We start from the raw sequence: 23,448 nt of genomic DNA on the forward strand, positions 1-23,448 counted from the left end.
TTTGGTTACAACATCAAAAAAATATAATGATCTTATATCAAAAATGATACTAAGACGGTAATTTATAAAATCTAATTTTTCTTCTCTCAAATTAATATATTATTTGTAGAAGATTTGGTGATTTAAGAAGTGTAACTAGGGCAAAATAGGGAATAAATTGATTTAGAAGAACCCTAACCTGATTTGAAACAGAGATAGAAGATGATTCCAGTAGATGATTCGATGCTAGATTTCTGGTAACTGACTGGTTATACACAATGAACAAGTGAGACCTGGGAGAATTGTGATGGGGGAGAGATGATGGAAGATGGGTTGAAGACTTTTGTTTGAAAAATGCATTAATATAACAAATTACATGTAAAATGCATTAATATATATATATATATATATATATATATATAATTCAAAATTATGGACCTCTCACTTTAATGGGCCTTGTACAACTACACCTCACACATGCCCAAAACGGCCATGATCGTAGCCTTATTTACTTCCCCTAGAGCAGCCCTATTTAAATATAACAAAGGAAGTTAGGATAAATAAGCCTTACAAGAGACACTTATATAAGTTAAGGATCACAAAGTAAATTAATTACAGTTTAAGAAACAAAGGCGTACTTAAAATTTGGAGGATTCACTGTGTGTGTTTGCTGGTGGTTATGGGGGAAAGGGTTTCACCTGTTCACGTTTGGGGGTTGGTGGCTAGAGGCTGGAGGTTGAAGGTTGGTTGTTGGGAATCTAGGTTGGTGTTCACCAATGGGGATGCCAACTAAATTATAATACTAGTATAATAAATTGTTACATTCATAAAAATCATAAAAAGTAGGAAATATAATATTAAGAATTAACACATATAGAAATAACAGTAATAATGTAAAATTTAATATGCAAAATGTAGAAACTAATTTATAATCACAATACATAATATTGTAAGTTGATATATGTTATGAAAGACATTCGAACAAACTGAATACAAAGAATACCCGTTAATGTTCAATAACGAAGAACAATTGATTACAAAAAACGAAAGAAATGAAAAGAAGAAGTAATTCAAACTAATTTGTCTACGAGCATATTAAGCCATGTTTTTCACCTTTAGCCTCTCCAGAATGAAAACTAATCAATTCTAACATAAACTTTGTAACTATATAGAAATGACAATATAACCACTCAATATAACGAATACTAACAATTATGGCTTTTCGTATAACAATTTCAACCAAAAGTGCTAATTGTTTTTAGTCAAGATATCGACATGATTATCGTCTATTTTATTTGTTCCACCACAATTTCTTTTAAATTACCATATCTCAAACAAATTGTAACTTTACTTTGATGATGTTTTGTTCACTTATAAAACATACTGATTTTAGAAACTTGTACAGCCCCTGCTTGTCACAAAACACCGTAGTATCATCAAGGTACGTACACACCTAAAGTGTTTACTAATCCTGCCACAAGCTTCTTTAACTGTTTTATGTTAAGGCTATGTATTCAATCTCAGTTAATGATAATTGAGCTTTCCAACTAAATACATTCTCCTTTACTTTATTTGCATATCTAGTTATAGACCTTTTATCAAGATCCTTTGCATAAGAGGATTCAACGGTGTCATATATATTTCTGTCCAAAAATCAAACCATAAGACTTAGAGTATTTACATTGGGCTTCAAAGCCCAATGTTCGGATACATGTGGCAAATGACAGACAAATGATTCAGCATACTCCATTAACGTGGAGGCATTGAGAAAAAAAAACAAGACCTTTACTGCAACAATGCAACAAATCAAAAAATTCCACTAATTGTCAAATTTAAGAAATAATAATAAAAGAAATAAATAAAGGTTCCAACACCTTATAACACACAATGTAACACACATAATTACTTTATTAAAAAGAATAATAAATAAATCATAACCCCCAACAACTACTTTGTAATATTAACACTACAACAAAAACAACAAGTACTCCCTCCGTCTCATTATAAGTACTCCCTCCGTCTCATTATAAGTGTCATTGTTTGACTTTTCAAGTCTTTCTTTTGCAATTTTGATTGTAAATATTTTTGTTCGTGTCATATAATACTTGATGAAAATTATATCAATGTAAAATACATTTAAAACCCAATCCATTCATATATCTTACATCAAGTATTATACAACACAAACAAAAATATTGTCGGTCAAAGTTAAACAAGAAAGACTTGAAAAATCAAACTAGGACACTTATGATGGGACGAAGGAAGTATTTGTTATGGCCAAATCCGTAGCAAATCCATAGCTAACTGGGTGTTAGCTACGGATTAGGTCCGTATATACAAGTCTTGTAGGTCGTAGCCAACTTAATTATTTGCAATAGAATCCAAAGTTTGCAACGATTTTAACTACCGATAGAGATATCACTATTTTAGCTACATTAGCACATATTTTGCTACAAAATTGTTGGCTACAGATTTTTAGCTACAAACTATTAGGTACACAATTTGCTACGATTTTATAACTGCATCATTTTGCTACGGATTTTTTAGTTACGGAGTTTGCTACTGTGTTTTAGCTACAACTTTAGTTACGAATTTCATCTAAAGATTTGCTACGGTCTAACTATAGAAATTTGCTATGGTTTTAGCTATATAAATTTGCTATGGTTTTTGCTATGAAATTTAGCTACAAAGTTTAGTTGTTTTTTTTACCACAAATGTAGCTACAAATATTTGCAAATTTCGCTATGGATTATATACGGTTTTGGTTACATATTTAGCTATACATTTTGTGTATTTTTCTAAAAGCTTTCATGTTTTTAATTTATTTTTTACTTTTTCCATGCAAAAATTATAGACAGAATTACAAATTTTATCCTTTAAAAAAAGCCAAATTACGGTTCGTGTCCTTTTCTAAGTTTCCTTGCAGGCGGTGTACTTTAAACTTTTTTTTCCTACAAGTTATGTCCTTTACGCTAACTGGGTTAGAAAAACTCTGTTAAATCCCATCACGTGAGAAGCATGTGAGGGTAGTTTTGTCTTTTTGCCTACCCTGCTTCTTCTTCTTCTTCTTCTGTTTCTGTGCTGCCTCATCTCACTTCTCTCTCTATGTTCTACCACACCATCACCATAAACACTCCTCAAACACCATCACCACCGCCACCATAGCTCCGCCACCAGCCACCGCTCCATCTCCGATTCCCTCATCCACCATCGTCCTCAATTCTGATTCGTTTGGAATTAGGGTTCTATCACAAAACACCTCTTTTTTAGGGTTTTAATTTCTGATTTTTGTTCATCTCTAAAAATAAACCAACCCTACCGTCACCAACCACCATGCCAGAATCGCCGCCACCATCATCACCATGCCTGAACACCACCCAATGTCGATCAATACCCATACATCTCAATGGACACTGAGTTCCCAGGTGTCGTATACTCCGATACCACAACATCGTACACGCGCCGCCGCCCGGTGGATAACTACGCGCTGCTTAAGTCAAACGTCGACGTTTTGAACATAATCCAGCTCGGGTTGACTTTATCCGATGGGTCTGGTAACCTTCCGACCATCGATGGGACCCACCAGCGGTTTATCTGGCAGTTCAATTTTTAGGATTTTGATGTCACGCGTGACGCGCACGCGCCGGTGTCGATTGAGTTGTTGAGGCGTCAGTCGATTGATTTCGAACGGAACCGGGTTGACTCTTTTTCTCACTCCAATTTCTGTTCTTTGCTCGGAATCTTGATTTTCCGGTAACTTGTTTTGCACTTCCGGCAACACTTTATTCAACTCCAAGCTGTTGTCTTTTTTCTCATCAGCTCCAGACACAGAATAATAAGTTCTGATTACTTCCGGTTTCTGCTCCGGCAGCGGAGATGGTGGTGACGGCGGCTGTGGCGGCGGAGATGGGGATTCAGCTTCAACAACCGGCTGTGACGTTAGATAGCTGCCGGAGATCCGGGTAAGAGCTGGTGCTCCGATGTCATTTTAACTGAGTTTTTGCTCAAAAGGACAAAAAGACCAATATACCCTCACATGCTTCTCACGTGATGGGATTTAACAGAGTTTTTCTAACCCAGTTAGCGTAAAGGACATAACTTGTAGGAAAAAAAAGTTTAAAGTACACCGCCTGCAAGGAAACTTAGAAAAGGACACGAACCGTAATTTGGTTTTTTTTAAAGGACAAAATTTGTAATTCTGTCAACATTATATTCAAAATTTATAAAATATCCAAACAAAATAAAATATCCAAAACAAATAGCATAAAATATCCAAATGTGCTACAAGAACAATCTAAATCATCCAAAAAGTAACATAATAAAAACTGAAATTTTCATATATTAACTCGGTGAAATGTTTTGTAGTTGATTTCATGACAATAGTTGAAGTTTCTCATTCATTTCAGCAAACAATCTTGCATTTTCTTCAATTTTCTTCCAACATAGCATGTTTTTATACTTTTCCTCGTTCTAGCTCCGCTATTTTTTTCCTGTTCTAACTCAGTTATTTTTTCTTCCAACGGTTGCACCTATAATTGTAATAAATCCATTGATCATTCTTAAAAACACATAAACGTTCAATGTTTTATACAAAATAAAAAAAGCTTATTGTACATAAAAAATTACTAGTTTGTAAATGCATGTAACCAGTTTTTAAGTAAGCAATATTTTTAATATTAAACCTAATATAAGTTATATAATCCCCTATGTCGCGGCCCGCTTTTACCGCCTGTTTCCAATATAAAACGCAACCAAATAGTTCATAACGGTTTGAAGTATTTAACAACCCAGTGAAGCCCATGAACTCATCCCATAAAATGCATTTCAAAACCTGGACCATGTAATTGGTCCAGTTTAGGATTGTACCTCGTGCATGCTCCTAGTTGGAGCTAAAAGAAAACCAAAATCTATGTATTGTTTTTTATTAGAGAATACAAACCTTATTATATCTGTCATATGGAAAGGAACTATCGGGACTCGGCATTGAGGGTGCACCCTTCAACACAATATACGGCGTTTCTAGTCCCAACAGATTAGGAAACTTTTCCTTAACGCACCTCTCTCAACAAGAGTGAATTGAGTCTTTTTCCTCAGCTTCCCACTGGCAGTATTTCTAAAAGGAGAAAAACACTGATCAATAATGTGTATACTCTTGATTAAGTTATAGGCATTATTATAATAAAAATAATAAAATATGCATTATTAGAATACGCACAAATGTGTCATAGGCATACATGAAAACGCTCAAACATGCGTTCGCGATGAAGGATAGGAACATATTTCCATCCTTGCCATCCGCCCGACCACATCAACTTCAAAATGCTACCAATAATTAGGGAAACCGGATTTTGAATATTAAATCTAGAAAATGGAAACAATACACCACAATCAACAATTATAATACTTTTGTAGTCGCCTAAAAAGAGAATATCAATACACACACACACACACATGTCTCACACTTACTCATCATTTTCAACCCAAATCCAAATGCGATTTTCAGGTGTAGGTATCGGACGTGGGACAACCGGTCCCTGACCTATAGCAACCGGCTCATCCTCGTCATCACTAGGTTCATGGAGAGGCTGATATGCATTTGTAGTTGGTTGTCCACTATGGTCTGTACTACCATGACTGTTAACTTGCTCGCTACCTCGACCACCATCTCCAGTTGAACTGAGTGTCATAATTTCTAAAAAAACAAGTCTATTAGAATAAAAAGAAATGTAAAATTATCTTATGAACTAGTTAAAGGCCTTACTAAAAGAATTCACCCCTTTAATAATAATTAACTTTCGATAATTAGATAATATTTACATTCGTGAAATTAGTGTATATGGATTATTATTATTCTTTTCTATTTGTTTTATGAATAAACAATCTGTAACAAATCATTTCAAACAAAATAAGTATTTAAAAACCAATATGGCACATATGGTAGCTTTTTTGTAACTTATATCTGAAGAGGTAGGTCCCAGCAGAGCCCAGTTGGATCCGCAAGACTCACCTTGAAGAGGGACGTCTGCGCAGAAACCAACTGGATCCGCAGGACCCACCATGCTCAGAGACGTGACGTCCTTACGCGCAGTACGCAAGCTGTTCCCGCAGGAAATGCCTCCCAATGGTGAAGGACTCCGCCTGTTCCCGCAGCTTCGGATACAAGCCATCAGGGAAGGCCACCCGTGCAGCAAGGCTATACGCACAAGGCACTTAGCTCTCAATCACTCAGTGTCACCTGAAGGAATGAGCAAAGCCGGGAACAATCCCGCACAAAGGCGGGAGGGGGAATACTCCCGCCCATAAGCCAGTCCGTACGATACGGGAAGATCTTCTGTACTGTACCTGACGAGGTATGGGCAAAAGAACTGACTAAAGATACGACAGCTTATTGACAACAGTATGGCGAGCAGCATGCTCCTGTACTGTATGTCACTATTAGCCGCTGCCTACTCACCAACTCCTGTCGTACCACGTGCATAGCCGGCAGTTGGTGGAAAAGGAATAGTATACAGCAGGCCTGGTCACTATCAGCCGCTGCCTACCCACCAACTACCAGCAGGGGACGTGCGTAGGCCACTGTTGGTGGAATAGGAATACTATTCAGCATGCCACACCTCCTTGGAAACCTACCTTCGGCTATAAATACCCCAAATGGTATGATCATCTCATCTTATCATATTATCATCATATTATACCTGATATCTGCTCTAGCAATCTCTTAATATACATTTATATTTAAAGAGCAATCTAGTCTGATTCTCACGCCGGAGGGTGGTCACAAGGAGGAACCCCCCCTTCTCAGTGACAAGCTCACGGTGTCTGTTTTGCAGGTTATCAGAAGAACCATCTTCTCTGGGTCTAACCCCTCGTGGGAAACATCTATCTAACCCCCCGGTTACTTGTAATCTGCCCGGGGTCCGGTTAGTGTTTCTTCAATATCTAAAAAGTCATGGTTCAATGATCAAATATATATGGTCCCAAGTCTGTGTTGTTAATAAACAATAAACTACTCATCTATTTGAACATCATTAATGATTAAGTTTTAATTTAACAAACAGAATTAAAAAAGCATTTTTTTCTCAACTTAAAAAATTAAAATAGAATTACTTATCAATTAACCCTACTCATACTTGTATAAAAGCTAATAATTTTGGGTTATCCAAACTGTCTGACTAACTTATTTTAAACTTATAATTTATATTTAAGATTTATGACAAAAACTATGTAAAAGTGTGAGAAACTAATAGTAATTCTATACTAACTTATGCTACTGGTAGAGTACAAATATAATAAAAGCATATGACAATAACTAATTTTTCGCACAAAAGTAATTATAAATTGTTTTATTAATACCCACAACAGCTATAAAATAAACTTAAGGTTATAGGTTGTTATTACCATGACCGTTACCTCGCCCACTACCTCGACCACCACCTCCACTTAAAACCTAAACTTTATTCATTAAAAATGTACACTTTCCAATTTGAAAAACTAAAGAGTATTTATATTACATATCTGCTGTTGTACATAAAAAAATGTACACAAGTAGAAATGTAAATACCTCCATATATTGAAGTGAACTTTGTATATAAACATTACAATTTTGTTTTAAGGTACATAGAATCATTCAGTAGATACAAAACATGAATAAAACGCTATAAATGAATAAAATCTAATAGATTGCTAGTACTTGTAGGGCTAATATTCTATATTATTATTAGGATTGTGTATCTCTTTTTGTTTGCTTATAGTTGATGTATTACGTTAAATCTGTACGGTAAAAGGTCAATGGGCAAGCCCACTTGAGCCCATGTAATGTAAACCTTGAAGAAATGGGGACCCTATAAAAGGGTCACTTTACCCATTTCACCATAACACTCTTGGAAATAAAAGAACTTCTCTTCAAACTTCATCTTTTTTTTTCTTTTATGTTTGCAAACTAAGATCCGAGATCCGAGTGTTGTTAGTGATTTCCGCTAACAAACAACACGGATTGATCCGAGTAATGTTGTAAGATCCATTCTTAGGACCTACAGTAGTACTCCATGCTTGTTTCTTCTTCTTCAAGAAATTAAATAACAAAAGTTAATCCCATAAGCTTAGGCACTTGCATTAAGATTGAACTTTTCTATCATAAGTACTACTAATGAACACAGATCAGGCAAAAGAACCTAGTCATTGGTTCGATATTTGACATAAAGGAAATCATTCGAATCCCTAAAAGCTTACTGTGTTAGACATTTCCTCCATTGCGTTGATAATTTCAGAAGAAGACCAACATTAAAGAAATGTTTCCAAGAAGTTCATTATGTTAGTGTAATCTTGCGTAAGTGCGGGTACCTAGTTGTCGTACTTACAAACCTAGGGGTTTTTGAGTTAGTTTTTCTCTTATTCTTGTCTAACAAGTAATTGTATGGTTATAAATAGGGTTTATTTGTGATCAAGTATTCACAACTTATCAATCAATACAATAAAGGTTTAGACTTGAAATCTTATTGTCTTCAGTTGGTATCAAGAGCTACGGTTAATGTTCTGTATCGGCGGCGAGGATTACCGATCAAGAAAGTCTGGAAAGCTTGCAACGGGTGTTAATCGGTGATCGGAAATCAAGAAGCAGGTCGTGAAGAACAGATTCCGGCGACTTACCTGAACGGCGTTTGTAATCTCATCAACTGCTAAGGTGTTCTGGGTCAGGTCTTGGTCGTCAAATTTTCATGACGTGCATCAAGAACCAAGAAGCAGCAGAAGTGGTTTAAGAGCAAAGTTTGGGTTTTACAATCACAGGCAAAGTTTTATCCAGTAGTAAGCACAACGAAACTTTATTTTATTCAATTAATCTTCATGGTTTGTGAGTAGCTTTGTGTGCACCGACGAACAGGAAGGGAAGTTGTTTTGGAGTTTTGGGATATTATATTTGTTAAAGGGGTTCTTGAAGCATTCCAGAGAAGTTTTGAAATATTAGAATTGCTCAAAGGTTTCTTGTCGTATTCAAGGGTTCTTTTATTGTTTCAAGGGTTATTTAAATTAATTCAAATACACCCCACGTGGCATAAGGAATTTTTGAAAGCATTCAATATCAGAAGGTTCCCAGGAGTTAAGCTATTCGATCAGATCTGTTCGTTTTGAAACTCTTCACAGGTTCAACAATATTGGGTCTAGATTTGAATTGAATTCTAACAAACAAGAAGAAAAGATGGGCGATCAACCAAATAATCAAGTTGGAGGGCCAAGTAATCAAGCGGTTTTCCCAAAGAACCGAGTTCTTCCGATTCTTACGTCCACCAATTACACGATTTGGACGGTAATAATCAAGGCTATTTTCAAGGTTCAAGGGTTGTTGGAGGCTATCGAACCAAGAACGGGAACGGTGGTTGACTCGAAGATAGATGGTTGGCGGTTGTGTATCTTTATCAAGGCATGCTGGAGGCTTTGGTGATGCAAATGGCTCACCTTTCCACCGCTAAAGAGACATGGGATGCACTTAAGACTTGTTATGTTGGGGTTGATAGTTCGAGAAGCACGTATTGAGTCTCTTCAACATGAGTTCGATGTACTCAAGATGAAAGAAACGGACACGATTGATGACTTCTTGACCAAGATAAGCCAAATAGCTTCCAAAGCAAGTAATCTTGGAGAACAGTTTGCCGATATAAAGACCATGACGTTCCATGAAGTCGTTGGACGCCTAAAAGCGTTCGAGGAACGATCTGGAGATGAAGACAAACCAGTGCCCGGTAAGCAAGAACAACTCCTATATACATATGAAGAATGGAAAGCTAAAAGCAATCAATAAAGGCGTCATGGGAAAGACAAGATGGGAACCGATTCAAGTCAAAAGAACAAGGGAAAAGGTAAGGTTGTGGATCGGGAAAAGAAAGAACCCCGAGTGAAGAAGGATCAGTCAAAGATTAAATGTTATCGGTGTGATGAACTAGGACACTTTGCCACGTCATGTCCTAACCGAAACAAGGAGACAAACAATCAAAGTAACCTTGCTCAAGATGGCGGGCATGTTCTAAACATGATGACGGTAGCTCGGAGTAAGGAAGATGTCGTTTTTCTAATAGAAGACCGGGTTGATCCGAAGCAATATGCTTCAACCCCGTGTGATAAAAACACGCGGATTCTTGATAACGGGGCGAGCCACATGACGGGAAATCCGGAATGGTTTTCCAACATCGATCATAACAAGACCGGTAAAGTAAGTTTCGGTGATGGTTCATGTGTTGAAATTGAAGGTCGAGGCACGATAGTGGTAGAAGGTCAAAGGGGAGAACAACGAGCCTTGAGTGACGTTTATTTTATTCCATCTCTAAAAAATAATATTATAAGTCTCGGGCAATTAGACGAAGGAGGATGCAAGATCGGGATCCAAGACGGTATCTTATGGATATTCGAACAAGATGGAAGACTTCTAATCAAGGTACCGCGTTCCTTTAACCGGGTTTATAAAATTAATTTAAAGGTTGTTTCTCCGGTTGCTTACAAGTCAATTTGCATAATGTCGCATGGATATGGCATTCTCGATTGGGGCATTTGAATTTCGATGCCCTTCAGGGTCTCTCGAAACTCGCGGATGGAGTGCCAAGAATCGAACACCCGATGCAAATTTGTGATGCATGTATGCTAGGCAAACAAACAAGATCGGATATCTCGAAAGAATTTAATTATCGTGCAAATGTACCACTCGAGCTCGTTTATGCCGATGTTTGTGGCGCGATTACTCCCCAGACACATGATGGCAACCGATAATGTTTACTAGTTGTTGACGACTACACCCGCTATATATGGGTTTTCATGATAAAGACGAAAGACCAAGTTGCGGGCTTACTCATAGATTTCGTGAAAAGGGTGGAAAACAAAACGGGCAAGAAACTCAAAACTATACGCACTGACAATGGGGGTGAATTTACATCCCATGTGTTGAAAGATTACTTTTCAAGTATAGGTGTGGCACATCAGTTTACGGCCCCGTACACCCCACATCAAAACAGAGTGGTTGAAAGAAGAAACCAAACCATACTTGGTACGACTCGAAGTTTGTTAAAGGCGATGTCACTACTACAAGATCTATGGGGAGAGGCGGTTCATCACTCGGTTGATTTACTAAACCAGTCACCAACAAAATCGTTGGACGATTTGACTCCGTACGAGCGTTTTAAAGGAAGAAAATCGAACCTTTCACACGTTAAAGTGTTCGGATGCACGGGGTATGTAAAAGTCCTTGGTACCGGTCAAAAGAAATTGGACGATCGAAGCATTGTGATGATTCACTTAGGCACTCAACCTGGAACAAAAGCCTACCGTATGTTTGATTCGATCAAAAGGTGAGTACACGTTACGCGAGATGTCAAGTTTGACGAGTGTAAAAAATACGCTTGGGCTGATCTTGACAAACAAGAGGGTGAAAAGGGTCCTGAATGGACCGAGTTTATTGTTAGGTGCGATATTGAACTCGAATCGGAGCAGGTGACATCCAGGTTTGACACTGGGTCTGTAGACCGACATGATACTGGTGAGTTGGTTCGTATCAGAAACGGAAGTGAGTCGTCAAGTTTAGAAGGTGGCAGCCCACATGTAAGCCCGACTAGGCCCGATACTAGCCTAAACGAAGAGCCGTTACAAGTTCAGCCGCGTCGAACTACTTGGAAGACGGTTTTACCCAAGAAATTTAGCGACTTTCTGGTTGAAGGTATAGCGACACCCGCCGAGCAAGACCCAACAACCGACGAGGTAAATCTCCTATTATTATTCGATGATGAACCGTTAAATTTTCAAGAAGCGAATAATGAAAAACATTGGAGAAAAGCAATGGAAGCGGAGATCGAGTCTATTGAAAGAAACAAGACATGGCGGTTAGTCGAAGCACCACCCAAAGTAAAACCGATAGGTTTAAAGTGGGTCTATAAAATCAAAAGATATGAAGCCGAAAAATAACCAAGTACAAGGCCCGACTCGTAGCTAAGGTGTATGTTTAGAAATATGGGATCGACTTCGAAGAGGTGTTCGCACCAGTGGCGAGAATTGAAACCGTTCGACTTTAACTCGCGTTAGCAGCAAACCGAGGTTGGGAAGTGCATCACTTGGATGTAAAATCCGCGTTTCTTTATGGTGATTTAAAAGAAGAGGTGTACGTGTTTCAACCGGATGGGTTTGTTAAGAAAGGTCAAGAAAGAAAAGTGTACAAGTTGGCTAAAGCGTTATACGGTCTATGCCAAGCTCCAAGGTCGTGGAATACTAAACTAGACGGGTCGTTAAAGGAACTCGGTTTCACTCGATGTAAGCAAGAACAAACGATTTAAAATAGGTGTTCCGGTTAAAGGCCACTACTCGTTGGAGTTTACATTGATGAATTTATAGTCACGGGTACAAGTGTGCAAGAAATTTCAAATTTCAAAAGACAGATGGAGTCAAAGTTCAAGATGAGTGACCTCGGGTTGTTGCACTACTATCTCGGGATCAAAGTGAAGCAAAGCGATCGTGGGATAACGTAAAAGCAAAGTGGTTATGTAACGAAGATCCTAAAAGAAGCAAATCTTTGGGAGTGCAACTCGATTCAATTTCCTATGGAACATGGCTTAAATTTGTCTAAAGAAGATGAGAATCCGAAGGTAGATCCGACCGGTTATAGAAGGATAATCGAAACCTTGCGGTATTTAACTCATATGAGACCTGATTTGAACTACTCGGTTGGTTATGTAAGTCGATTCATACAATCACCAACTCAAGCTCATGCTCAAGCGGTTAAATATATTCTCCGATATCTAAGAGGTTCACTAGACTTTGGTATTACTTACTCAAGAGGCGGAAACAGTATGTTGCACGGGTATAGTGATAGTAGTCATGCAGTGGATATGGATGATGGTCGGAGCACTTCAGGTTTGATTTTCTACTATGGTACATCACCGATATCATGGGTTTCTCAGAAACAAGGAACGGTGGCGTTATCATCATGTGAGGCTGAATTTTTGGCAGCTACATCGGCTGCATGTCAAGCCTTATGGCTTCGGGGTTTGTTGTCAAAAATGACTGGGGAAAAGGAGGAGATCGTGACGTTGAAGGTGGATAATTCATCGGCTATTGCCTTGATGAAGAACCCGGTTTTTCACGGGAGAAGCAAGCACATCAACACACGGTACCATTTCATTCGGGAGTGCATCAAGAGAGAACAAATCAAGGTGGAACATGTTAGTGGAGATTTACAAAAAGCAGACATCCTTACAAAAGCGTTGCCACGGTTGAAGTTTAACGAGATGCGAAGCTTCATCGGTGCCACAATATTAGGGGGGGGGGGTGATTGTTAGTGTAATCTTGCGTAAGTGCGGGGACCTAGTTGTCGTACTTACAAACCTAGAGGGTTTTTGAGTTAGTTTTTCTCCTATTCTTGTCTAACAAGTAATTGTATGGTTATAAATAGGGTTTATTTGTAATCAAGTATTCACACTTATCAATCTATACAATAAAGGTTTAGACTTGAAATCTTATTGTCTTAACATTAGACCTCTGAAGAAAAACAAAAGCAATATATAGTTAGACAACCATAAAGTGCAATTTGGTTCAATTTTTGTCTAATTTGTTTTTGCAAAGAAAAAAATATAACAAGTTCAGTTGTTTTTACCTTCCAAATTTCAATTACGCCAGCCATGAACAACACGCTGAAATCCCTTTTAAATTTTCAAATGATGGCACCTATATAAATCAGTCGTCTCCATGCGATGCACCACCACAAGTGCAAAGAAGTATCGGAACTTAAAAAATTGGAGTGAAGAGAGCTTGTGACCCAATGAATTCCTTCTTCCAACCCATCCTGACATGTCCCCACTTTCCCCTGTTTTAATTTTGCCCATCAATTAATATATCACCCAAAATATTAACCAAAAGCCTTATTTTAAAGGTCCAAACAAGCCCATAGTCTTATTGTATATTTGTGGTACCTGGTAGCTAGGTCGGGACCTTTGTTTGAGAACGTGTGATTTGTCATTTATGTTTCATTTGGGAATAGGTTTATTCAAGTATTGTATTCATGACACGCAATAAGAACACGTCAACCCCTTTTGGGAAGTGGTTTTAGATCTGAGATAGTAGAAGATGAAGCCATCATCTCCCCCTCGTTGAGTGTCATAGGTGGCATATTCCTTCTATGTCTCCTTTTTGAATACGTCCTCTTAACAGTTGGTGATGTGATAGGCTCTGAGTGGTAATCTTAGTCATGCTCCCGAATAAAGTGAGCTGATTGTTCTAAATCCCAAATTGTCTGTTCAGTGACATGAGTTATCTGATTGAGGATAAATAAATTATGATTAATAAATCCACATGTGGTGGTTGAATATGATAAGATGTCTATTTGACGTTCATTTAACCATTTGGAAGATGAAAAACTAAGATGCATGAATCATGGGTAGAATAATATGAGCATCAAGCCCCCTAAAAGAATATGATATATGTACATTGCACATATTACGCAAGTTGTTTTCGTGTATTAGGATTGTCTTATCAATCATGAAGGGACATTGGATGATGATGATGATATGGAAGTGAAAATTGGATATGCAAAATAGCATCTCATATGACATGCATTTAAATGTATGAAATACAAAAAAAAAATCTCATGAATGAGTACTGTAAGAGGGATTCTTTATAATATGACTATAAAATGGTCATTTTCTTGATCATCTCTACTAGTTATTGTAACAATATACATACTTAGCTTGTGTGTGAACACAATTTTGGCCAATCTTGGTTCCTATAGTTTAGAATTTAAACTTCAGATTCATATACAGAAAAATAAATAAAATAACACAAATGAACCATGCATAATGATAAATACTATTTTAAAAGTAGAAAAAGATCCACAGCAAAATAAGCTAAGAGAATGAAGTACCAATTTGTCATCTTCAAATAGGATTCCCTTGGAGAGTATGTTATAGATATCCTTTTTCCGCATTGTGGAGTAACTTTCAGGAGACCTTGAAAACTCATGAAGTATATCTTCGTACGTTCTGTCCAATTTAGCCTTCCGTATTTCATATGCCTCCTGCATATTAATTAAAAAATAAAAAACTATGCACAGCATATCTAAGTTTTGCTATTTCCATTTGAATATTTGATTTATTCTAGACTTCGAAAAACAAAAGAGAACTAGAAAAGGGTTTCAAGTGAGGATCACACTGTACATACTTTATTGTCTATTCATAAATAAAAACGACTAAAATGTAATGTTGTGAAAACTTACTTGAAATTCCAAAGCTTTCTGAAGTTGTTCAACCACATCACTAGCTGTGGGTCGTTCTTCTCTCTTTTGGTGTAAGCATAGAAATGCAATCCTTTGAAATACAGCAAATGATTTCAGCAGAATATGTTTCTTTATGCCCTCAAATACTATCTCCTCAAGTCTTGCTGCTTGAAAGTGATTTTTAACAAAATCGTCTATAAAAGGATTGTGACCTTTAACATCATCTAGACAAGCAGATCTCCCGCACAAGATTTCAAATAAAATCACACCAAATGAGTAAATATCAGATTCTTTGGTTAATAAATGTGTTTCCAAATACAATGGGTCACAGTAGCCAGCCGAGACTACAACATCATTAATGTCATACTCTATTTCCTTATTTGTGGGACATGTTAAGGCAAGATCAAATCCACAAATTTTCGCTTTCCAGTCATCTGTTAGTAGTATGTTGGAACTTTTTATGTCTCTATGTATGACCACATCTTGTCCCACATCCCCTCCATGGAGAAACTTCAACCCCTTCACAATATCAATGCATATCTTAAGTCGTTTTGTCCATGAAAAACTAGGATCATTCAAGTACATACTAAGACTTCCCTTAGAGGCGTTCTCATAAACAATGATTTTTTCTTCATTTTCTATACAATAGCCTACAAGACCAATGATATTCTCTTGTTTATACTTGAAAAGAACTTCAAATTCTTTCAAAAAACCATATTCTTTGCAAGTAAACCGTTTAACAACAACTTTCTTGTGTCTGTTATTGTCTTGAAGTGTTCCTTTGTACAACAGGCCATATACACCTCTGATAATGCATTTGTCATCACTGAAGTTCTCCACACCCAATTTTATGTGTTCAAATGAAATTTTGAGGGTTTTCATCCGGATTTCCTGTGTATTATTGAAAGTACGTTGATTTGAATAATATTTTTTAACAGCAGAAACTGAACATAATTAAATGCAAACCTTAGTAAAAGCTAAACAAAATTAAGTGCAAACTTTCTTTTATGTAATTCACATAAATATATACAATTTGTGCATTTAAAAAGATATAAACCGCAAACATTAATTTTCGGATTACAGTTCTCAAAATAATAAGAAAATAAAAAAATAGTTATGCTTTATACATAAGCTAACTGTGCTTAGGTTTCTAAAATAGCTAGCATAATGCACTACTTACGTACCACTATTGATAAGGAATACAAAGAAAAGTCTTTTCTTAACCGTAGCCCCAATGACAATAGTTAGTAAGACAATAATTTAAAACATTGCCTTACTTGAAATTGTAATGCTTCCTTAAGATCATTGATGACGACTTCAATTGTTGGGCGCTTGTCTTGATTTCTTTCCAGACATCGATACGCAATTTTTGAAAATAAATCTAAAGATTCATGAGTGGGTCTTACTTTTAAAGTTAAACCGAGTTCAGAAGCTTCATCCATCATGTTAGGATCTAATATTTCTTTTATTGTTCCCTTTTCAAAGTGTCTTTGTGCAATGGGTGCAAGCCCCTTGTCATTTTCCTCCATGTAGGTTTTATCATAAGCCAATTTCCCTGAAAAGATCTCAAATAAAACTACCCCAAAGGAGTATATATCTGATGCTTTTTTCAACCTACCTGTCCTAGCATATTCAGGGTCTAAGTACACTTCTGTGCCTGCAATAGTTTTTGTGTTGATGGTGCTCGCCTCCTCTAGATTCCCGGAGTGAACTTTAGAGAGCCCAAAGTCAGCAATTTTGGCCTCCCAATTCTTACCCAAAAGAATATTGGCACTTTTAATATCACGATGTGTTATCCTACTTTTGTCCTTCATGTTTGTATGAAGGTAATTCAATCCATGTGCAATATCAATGCACATCTCTAGACGTTGTGCCCACGTAAGACTAATGAGCTTATCGGTGCTTCCCAAATACTCATCCAAACTTCCATTGGAAGCGTGCTCGTAGAGAAGAAGCATTTCTCTACCTTCAACACAAACTCCAAGAAGACACACTATGTTGGGATGCTCATATTTACGGAGCACGTCAAGTTCGGCAAGGAACCCTTCTTTTCCTTGGTTGTCTTCCCTACTCAATATGCGCTTTATTGCTACAGTGTAGAGTATTTTAGAAGAATCACATTTACTCTTCATTTTTATTGCCCAAGAACTTCTAATATGGAGATGACTGAGTTCTGCTTTGTAGACTGCACCATATCCGCCTGTGCCAATAAGATATTTTTCATCAAAATTATTTGTCGCCAACCGTATTACCTCATGTGGAATCACAATTTTTTCTTGCACCTACAGCATTACACGGGAAAAGAGCGCATTGTAACTAATGTATGCAAGAATAGAGGAGTACAATAAATGAGAAAAGGAGTACAATACGGAAATGGATTAGTTGTTTTAATATAATTTTGTTTTATTCAAGATATCTAAGTTTAATTATGATATTTTAATTTAATTATGTTCTAACTTTAATAGGAAGTTTTCAATTGAAAATGGAATGAATTAATTGTCTGTAATTAAATGTCTATGTTAAAGATGTTGAGTGTGGTGTTATTTTCATGTCGTGTTTCAAAACATTTACATACTGGGATAGAGCCCGTGTGATGCACGGGTGATTAGAAAATTAAAACAAAACAGTTAAATTCAATATATATATATATACATAATAACATATCTTATGGACTCATAAGATATAAAAAATTCTAGAATACATAGATTAGTAAGAATAATTTGTATTTGTAATTTAAAAGAAATTAAAAATGAAAAGCTATGAATCTATACCAATTAAAAAAAAAGAGAAGGCTAAAATCAATTAATTATAGTTGAGTTGGTAAGCCACACACATTTAAAAGAAAGGTAGTGAGTTCGATATATTTTTCATTTTATCATTCATAAAGGGGAAATTGTAAAAATTGAAACTTATACTTCACAGCCTTTGTGGAGAGTATAATTAAATGTGGAAAAATTATATTGCGTTAACACTATAGGTAGTTGGTTTTAGCCTACGGCCGTGACGAAAATCAATTAATCCTGTTTAGCCACCTACGACCCTGACGAAAAAAAGGAAAAAATTACAATCATCAAATCAATACACAACATATGAGTGATTACAACAAACATTTAGCAACCGATCCCGTTAGAAGAAACCCTAATCAACAAAATCTGAAAACAATCAACCAACAAAAGGGAGCAACTTTTATGGTGTATGGTGGCTTACCTTTTGAGCGATGCTGGTGGTTAAATCGGAACTACAGAGAGGATGAAGAGTAAATCAAAAATCAGAAGTGGAGATGAAAAGTGAGATACGGCAGAGATAGAGATAAATCATAAGCAAATGGTTTGATAGATGGACCTCTGGAAGGAAAGGAAGTGTCGGTGAAAGACACGTGGTGCTACACACATACATCTGCATTTGTCAAATAACAAAGCGTAACGTACAACACCCATTGCAGAAAGTCAGTTGTAATTGTATATTTACTAGTAGTTCCACCCCCGCAACGCGGGGGACGATGCTGTGACAAACTTTTGGATTCGCATTTACCGTCAAATACAAAATAGTAAAAAGTAATTAACCAACACACCTTGCCACATACAAAATCTAGTAAATACAATAGTTTTGAATCCTAGTGCAGATCATGATCATAGACTTTAAGCTGACATATGCCCACTTGATTAACATCCTTGATTAACATCCTCCATACCTCTTAGGGCATCAGTATGAGCCGACTATCCCGCAAAATTTTAAGTGTACAATGATCAAGCAACATGAGATTGTGTTCTTCATTACCCACAACACTCAAACTTGTAGCAGCAAAATTTTGGTTCAACCCAAGCTGTTAGCCAACGAACTGAAAAAGGATAAAAAGAAGCATTTAATCAAGGTTAGCCAATTTGGTTCACACTCTGAAGTGGATACCAAAAAAAAACTACTTAACACAGAGTTCTGAATCGGCACCATAAACCCATAAATATCTTAACCGCTAACCACACGCTATCAATTTTTATGCATGTATCTTAACATATTATAACCAAAGAGTTACTTGCAACTGAAAGCAATAAAATTCTACTTATTTTTGATATACCTAAATGAAAACAAAAGTCGAATACCAATTCTTGTAGATGACCATTTAATTAATATTTGAGAATAATACTCTGCGAGACGTCAACATCTGATAAAAGCACCAAAACACACTCCTATTTTACATATATAAACCAAATTAGACATTAAGGTTATATGTGAAGTGCTTCAACCACTTAAAGAGAATAATGAATGTTCTCTTTTGATAATCGTCATCATCTATTTTTACATCCAAATGCAACTATTGCAAACGTAAGGTAGACAAAAAATTACATCATGATATGGTATTTGCTACCTTTAGAGGAGCTAAATATATTTGAAAGTTATAGTTGGTTATTTATTTTCATTAGAACATACAGAACGCTATAACCATGTTCAAGGAAGTTATAAGTTGTAGAATAAAAATAGTACCTCTGAAGGATTGCATAATCGCACCCTACTTGAATTGATAAGCTGTTAAAACAAAACAATTACCCATTACCGATAACCATTAAACCATATCAATATTAAATGAATGTGATGGAAGAAAATAGTACCTTAAAGTAGAAATAGCCCAAACTTGCCTAATACCTTAAAAAAAATAGCAGGGCCTTTACTTTATTCAACAAACAACAATTACCCACCTATGCAACGTGAAAAAATATCCACTAACAGAACATAGTCAAAAATTTTGCGTCATCACAAATTCAAAAAGCTACAAAGCAACATGTGCCCGACTCTAACGCATCCGATAGTTTTGTTTTAACTTTAACTGTAGATATGTAGTCTCCACCTAAAGCAAGTTCACGGAACATTCAAATACATATAGATTTTGCAAATTTAACATTATGGAACTACAAATATGATCTGATCAATACAAATTGTAACTGACCTATGCCAGCAATAGTGCGTAAATCAAACCAAAGAAAACCCAACCAACGATAAAAGGTTATTCAAAAACAGAATCACAGATAGGCTCAGATACGTGATCATCATAGCTTTTATCAACCCAACCGAGTCACAATTATTTTCTAGAGACAGTTGTATAGCCGCCTAACACAGTAAGTCGGAAAACATTTGAGAAGCAAACCACAACGGACAGCAAACACTACCACTCCACCGCCACCACGGGTTCTGAACGGAACCTGACAACGATCACGATGGAGGAAAGAGGCAGGTAGAAATCGCGTACAAAACCATGAATCTTCCTTCGTTTAGGAGAGAGAGATTATAGGCAAGTTGAAAGAGAGATGATAAGTAACTATGGAGTGGAGTACAGTGAGGTAGCGAGACAGAGAGTAAACACGTGTGTAGAAGGTGGGACAGTTGTCAAAATAACATACAGGCAAGATGACATCAGCCATATACAAATGGTTAAAGCGTAAGTTACAACTCATGATGCCTACAATCACCCGAAAATGTAATATTATAAATAAATCTTACTAATCCTATTCAAACCAAACATAAACTTAACATAATCAAACTCAAACTCCTAACATCTAGACTAGATGAACTTGCACATAAATCAAATAAACTAAACATAAACTTAACATAATCAAAATATCCAAAATGCCCCTTCAAAAGCACCTAAAAGCTTTGGAGATTTTAGGTGCTTTTGGAGGGGCATTTTTGATATTCTGTCTCTTCAAAAGGCCATAAGTACTTTTAAAAAAGCAATCCCAAACACCCCCTAAATCAATTTCACTTAACCTTTTCACCTTTCTCTTTTAACTCGTTTCAAGATTAACTTTCAACAATTTAAAGGCAACCCATATTGTACCCCTATCAAATAAAATGTATGCTGGTTGTGTCTGTATATGTACACTGACTTCATATAACAAAGATAGTTTTAGTCAAGTCATATATAAAATACAAGAAATTTGTTTTATCAATTTGTTCATTAGAGCATTCCCAGCTCGTACCTCATTCCCATGTTTATAATTACATTACAAAATACTACATTTCTCTATCCTGTTCAATTAAACATTATTTTATACATTTATCATTATAGTTTTCTTTCTCCTATACTTACAACCAATTCAATAAATATTAATAATTAAATAGGGGCAAACAAAGTTTCCACAAATTTACAAAAAAATCACTACATTTTCTCTCTCCACTCTATAATTTACACTCACAATCACTCAAAACCCCATCTATAATTTACAAACTCTCCTCACATAAATACATGGAATGGATTGGAGATGCTCAAAAACAAGTTGGTATTTGTTGTTTTGTACCATACTGGTTATTTGGTTTTATTCAAGAAAACAAATCATAACTGTCGGAACTAAAATTAAGAAAAAACAACAAGAACGTTAAGCGATTTTGGGGTACACATATAGGTTTTCTAGTTCGCAATCACCGAACTCACAATCTACATAATAACGATCGCTAAAAAGTAACAGATATATTATCTATGATGGGTAAAATAGTCATAAAAATAAAAATTTATTAAAAAAGATCATAGAATATATTTTAAGTTTGAGTTGGATATGTGAAAGCCATGAAGATGCTGATTTAAATTTAGTTAACGTTGATAGCAATCTGGATCCGGATACGGCAGTGGACGGGTCGGGTGCATGGGTCACAACCCACCCCACCTGAAAGGCAATCTGATTTCAGCATTTGTTTTTATATTTAATTTATTTCCTTTTAATTGTTTTCTTTTGCAGTTATTTAGTTTTCCCTAAATTGTAGCAATTGGTACCCCATGATCTACACCCATGCTTATTTTATTTCTTTATGTAATCGTATGCATGAATAAAAAAGGCAGAAATTTATGTTTGATTAAAAATATTGTGTTAATTTTGTCTCCATGGATTTTGAGCAAGATTGATTTGGTCTATGCTAGCTCGATTTTGGCATCTCGAGTGGTGTTCTTAGACACGGTTTTTTATTCAGAGTGGTGCGTCTGTATCTTCGGTTAAGAAATTGCAGCCCGACTGTTTGTTTCGGTGGTGAATCTGTATCCGAAACGATCTGTTGATCTATCCTAATATATTCAATTTCAATTCCTACCCGTTACTGGTTATATTCCTATCATTTGGTATCAGAGCCGAAATCGATCATTTCGACTCATAATCTCATTGCCTGTTAGTGTTCAGATTGCTCTTGCATCCCTTCAATACCTGCTGACATAATTTGTGCAATAATGGCTTACGAGACAAGAACTGTTGAACAACAACTAAAAGAATTGCAAGATCATTTTCGTGAACTATCCCTCGCCATGCAACAGCAGCGGGGTAGGGAACGAACCCCTCCTAGATACCAACCAGTAGATTAAGATGATGATGTTCGTTCGGATGTCGGGAATTATAACCCCTATGGTCGCCGACACCGTGAAGCATATCACAGCAGTGATATCAAAGTAGACATACCCGAGTACGATGGACGCTTGGATCCAGATGAGTTTATCGATTGGTTACGCACGGTTGAATGAGTGTTCGACTACAAACAAACACCAGAGGAAAAAAGGGTGAAGTTGGTCGCTTTGAAGTTGCGAAAATACGCCTCAACATGGTGGGCTATTATCAGTTCACAACGGGAGAAGTTGGGCAAGAGTAAGGCCCGTTCATGGTATAAAATGAAGAAGTTGCTTAAAGATAAATTCATGCCGGTGTATTACCTCCAAGAGAACTTCTCTAAGCTCCATAATATCAATCAAGGAACAAGAACCATTCAAGAGCTTTCCCAAGAGTTTGAACACCTTCTTATGAAGTGTGATTTGAACCCTGATGACCCGCCAACCCTTGTGAGATATCTAGGAGCAATAGAACCAAGAATTGCTAATGTGATCGAGTTGCAATCATACTCAACATTGGCTGAACTTATCCTCCTGGCACACAAAGTCGAGGCTCAACAGAAGACTCGAGGCAAGTTGGAGGTGTCCAAGTCTTTAGTTAAAGCGGCAGTACCTACACCAAACACTCCTCTCCTTACACCTGCTGTTACCATTCCGTCAAAGACGAATGATTCACCCGCAACTTCAAACACTGCATCAAAGCACTCAAGGCGTTGTTTTCGCTGCCAAGGATTTGGACATATTGCATCTGAATGCTCCAACAAACGTGTCATTACTTTAACCGAGTTTGAAGCCTTGATCGATCCCAGGCCATTATAAAGGCGAACAGATTCAACAACAACCTGTAGAAGAGGTAGTAATAGGACTTGATGAAGGGGACTGCTTG

At 36.6% G+C, this 23,448-nt stretch overlaps 2 protein-coding genes and 1 pseudogene across 2 annotated transcripts; 1 reads left to right on the forward strand and 2 right to left on the reverse strand.

The window, feature by feature from the left end:
• Positions 1–5,003: 5,003 nt before the first annotated feature.
• LOC143591897 (uncharacterized) lies at positions 5,004–7,413 on the reverse strand. Its single transcript, XM_077071959.1, has 4 exons — positions 7,378–7,413; positions 5,446–5,671; positions 5,214–5,340; positions 5,004–5,092 (listed from the first exon to the last, which is right to left on the reverse strand). Exons 2-4 carry the CDS (start codon positions 5,664–5,666, stop codon positions 5,042–5,044), a joined length of 399 nt encoding a protein of 132 aa, XP_076928074.1. The 5' UTR covers positions 5,667–5,671; positions 7,378–7,413; the 3' UTR covers positions 5,004–5,041.
• Positions 7,414–12,545: 5,132 nt separating this feature from the next.
• LOC143591892 (secreted RxLR effector protein 161 pseudogene) lies at positions 12,546–13,283 on the forward strand (annotated as a pseudogene).
• Positions 13,284–14,729: 1,446 nt separating this feature from the next.
• LOC143591893 (serine/threonine-protein kinase CDG1-like) lies at positions 14,730–17,343 on the reverse strand. The gene is made up of 5 exons (XM_077071957.1): positions 16,830–17,343; positions 16,618–16,766; positions 15,212–16,102; positions 14,861–15,013; positions 14,730–14,741 (listed from the first exon to the last, which is right to left on the reverse strand). Exons 1-5 carry the CDS (start codon positions 17,341–17,343, stop codon positions 14,730–14,732), a joined length of 1,719 nt encoding a protein of 572 aa, XP_076928072.1.
• Between the last annotated feature and the right edge of the window lie 6,105 nt (positions 17,344–23,448).

This window comes from Bidens hawaiensis, unplaced genomic scaffold (assembly GCF_021521415.1).
Source record: "Bidens hawaiensis isolate Kalapana, Puna unplaced genomic scaffold, B.hawaiensis_p1.1 tig00040140_1, whole genome shotgun sequence".
Classification (NCBI taxonomy): Eukaryota; Viridiplantae; Streptophyta; class Magnoliopsida; order Asterales; family Asteraceae; genus Bidens; species Bidens hawaiensis.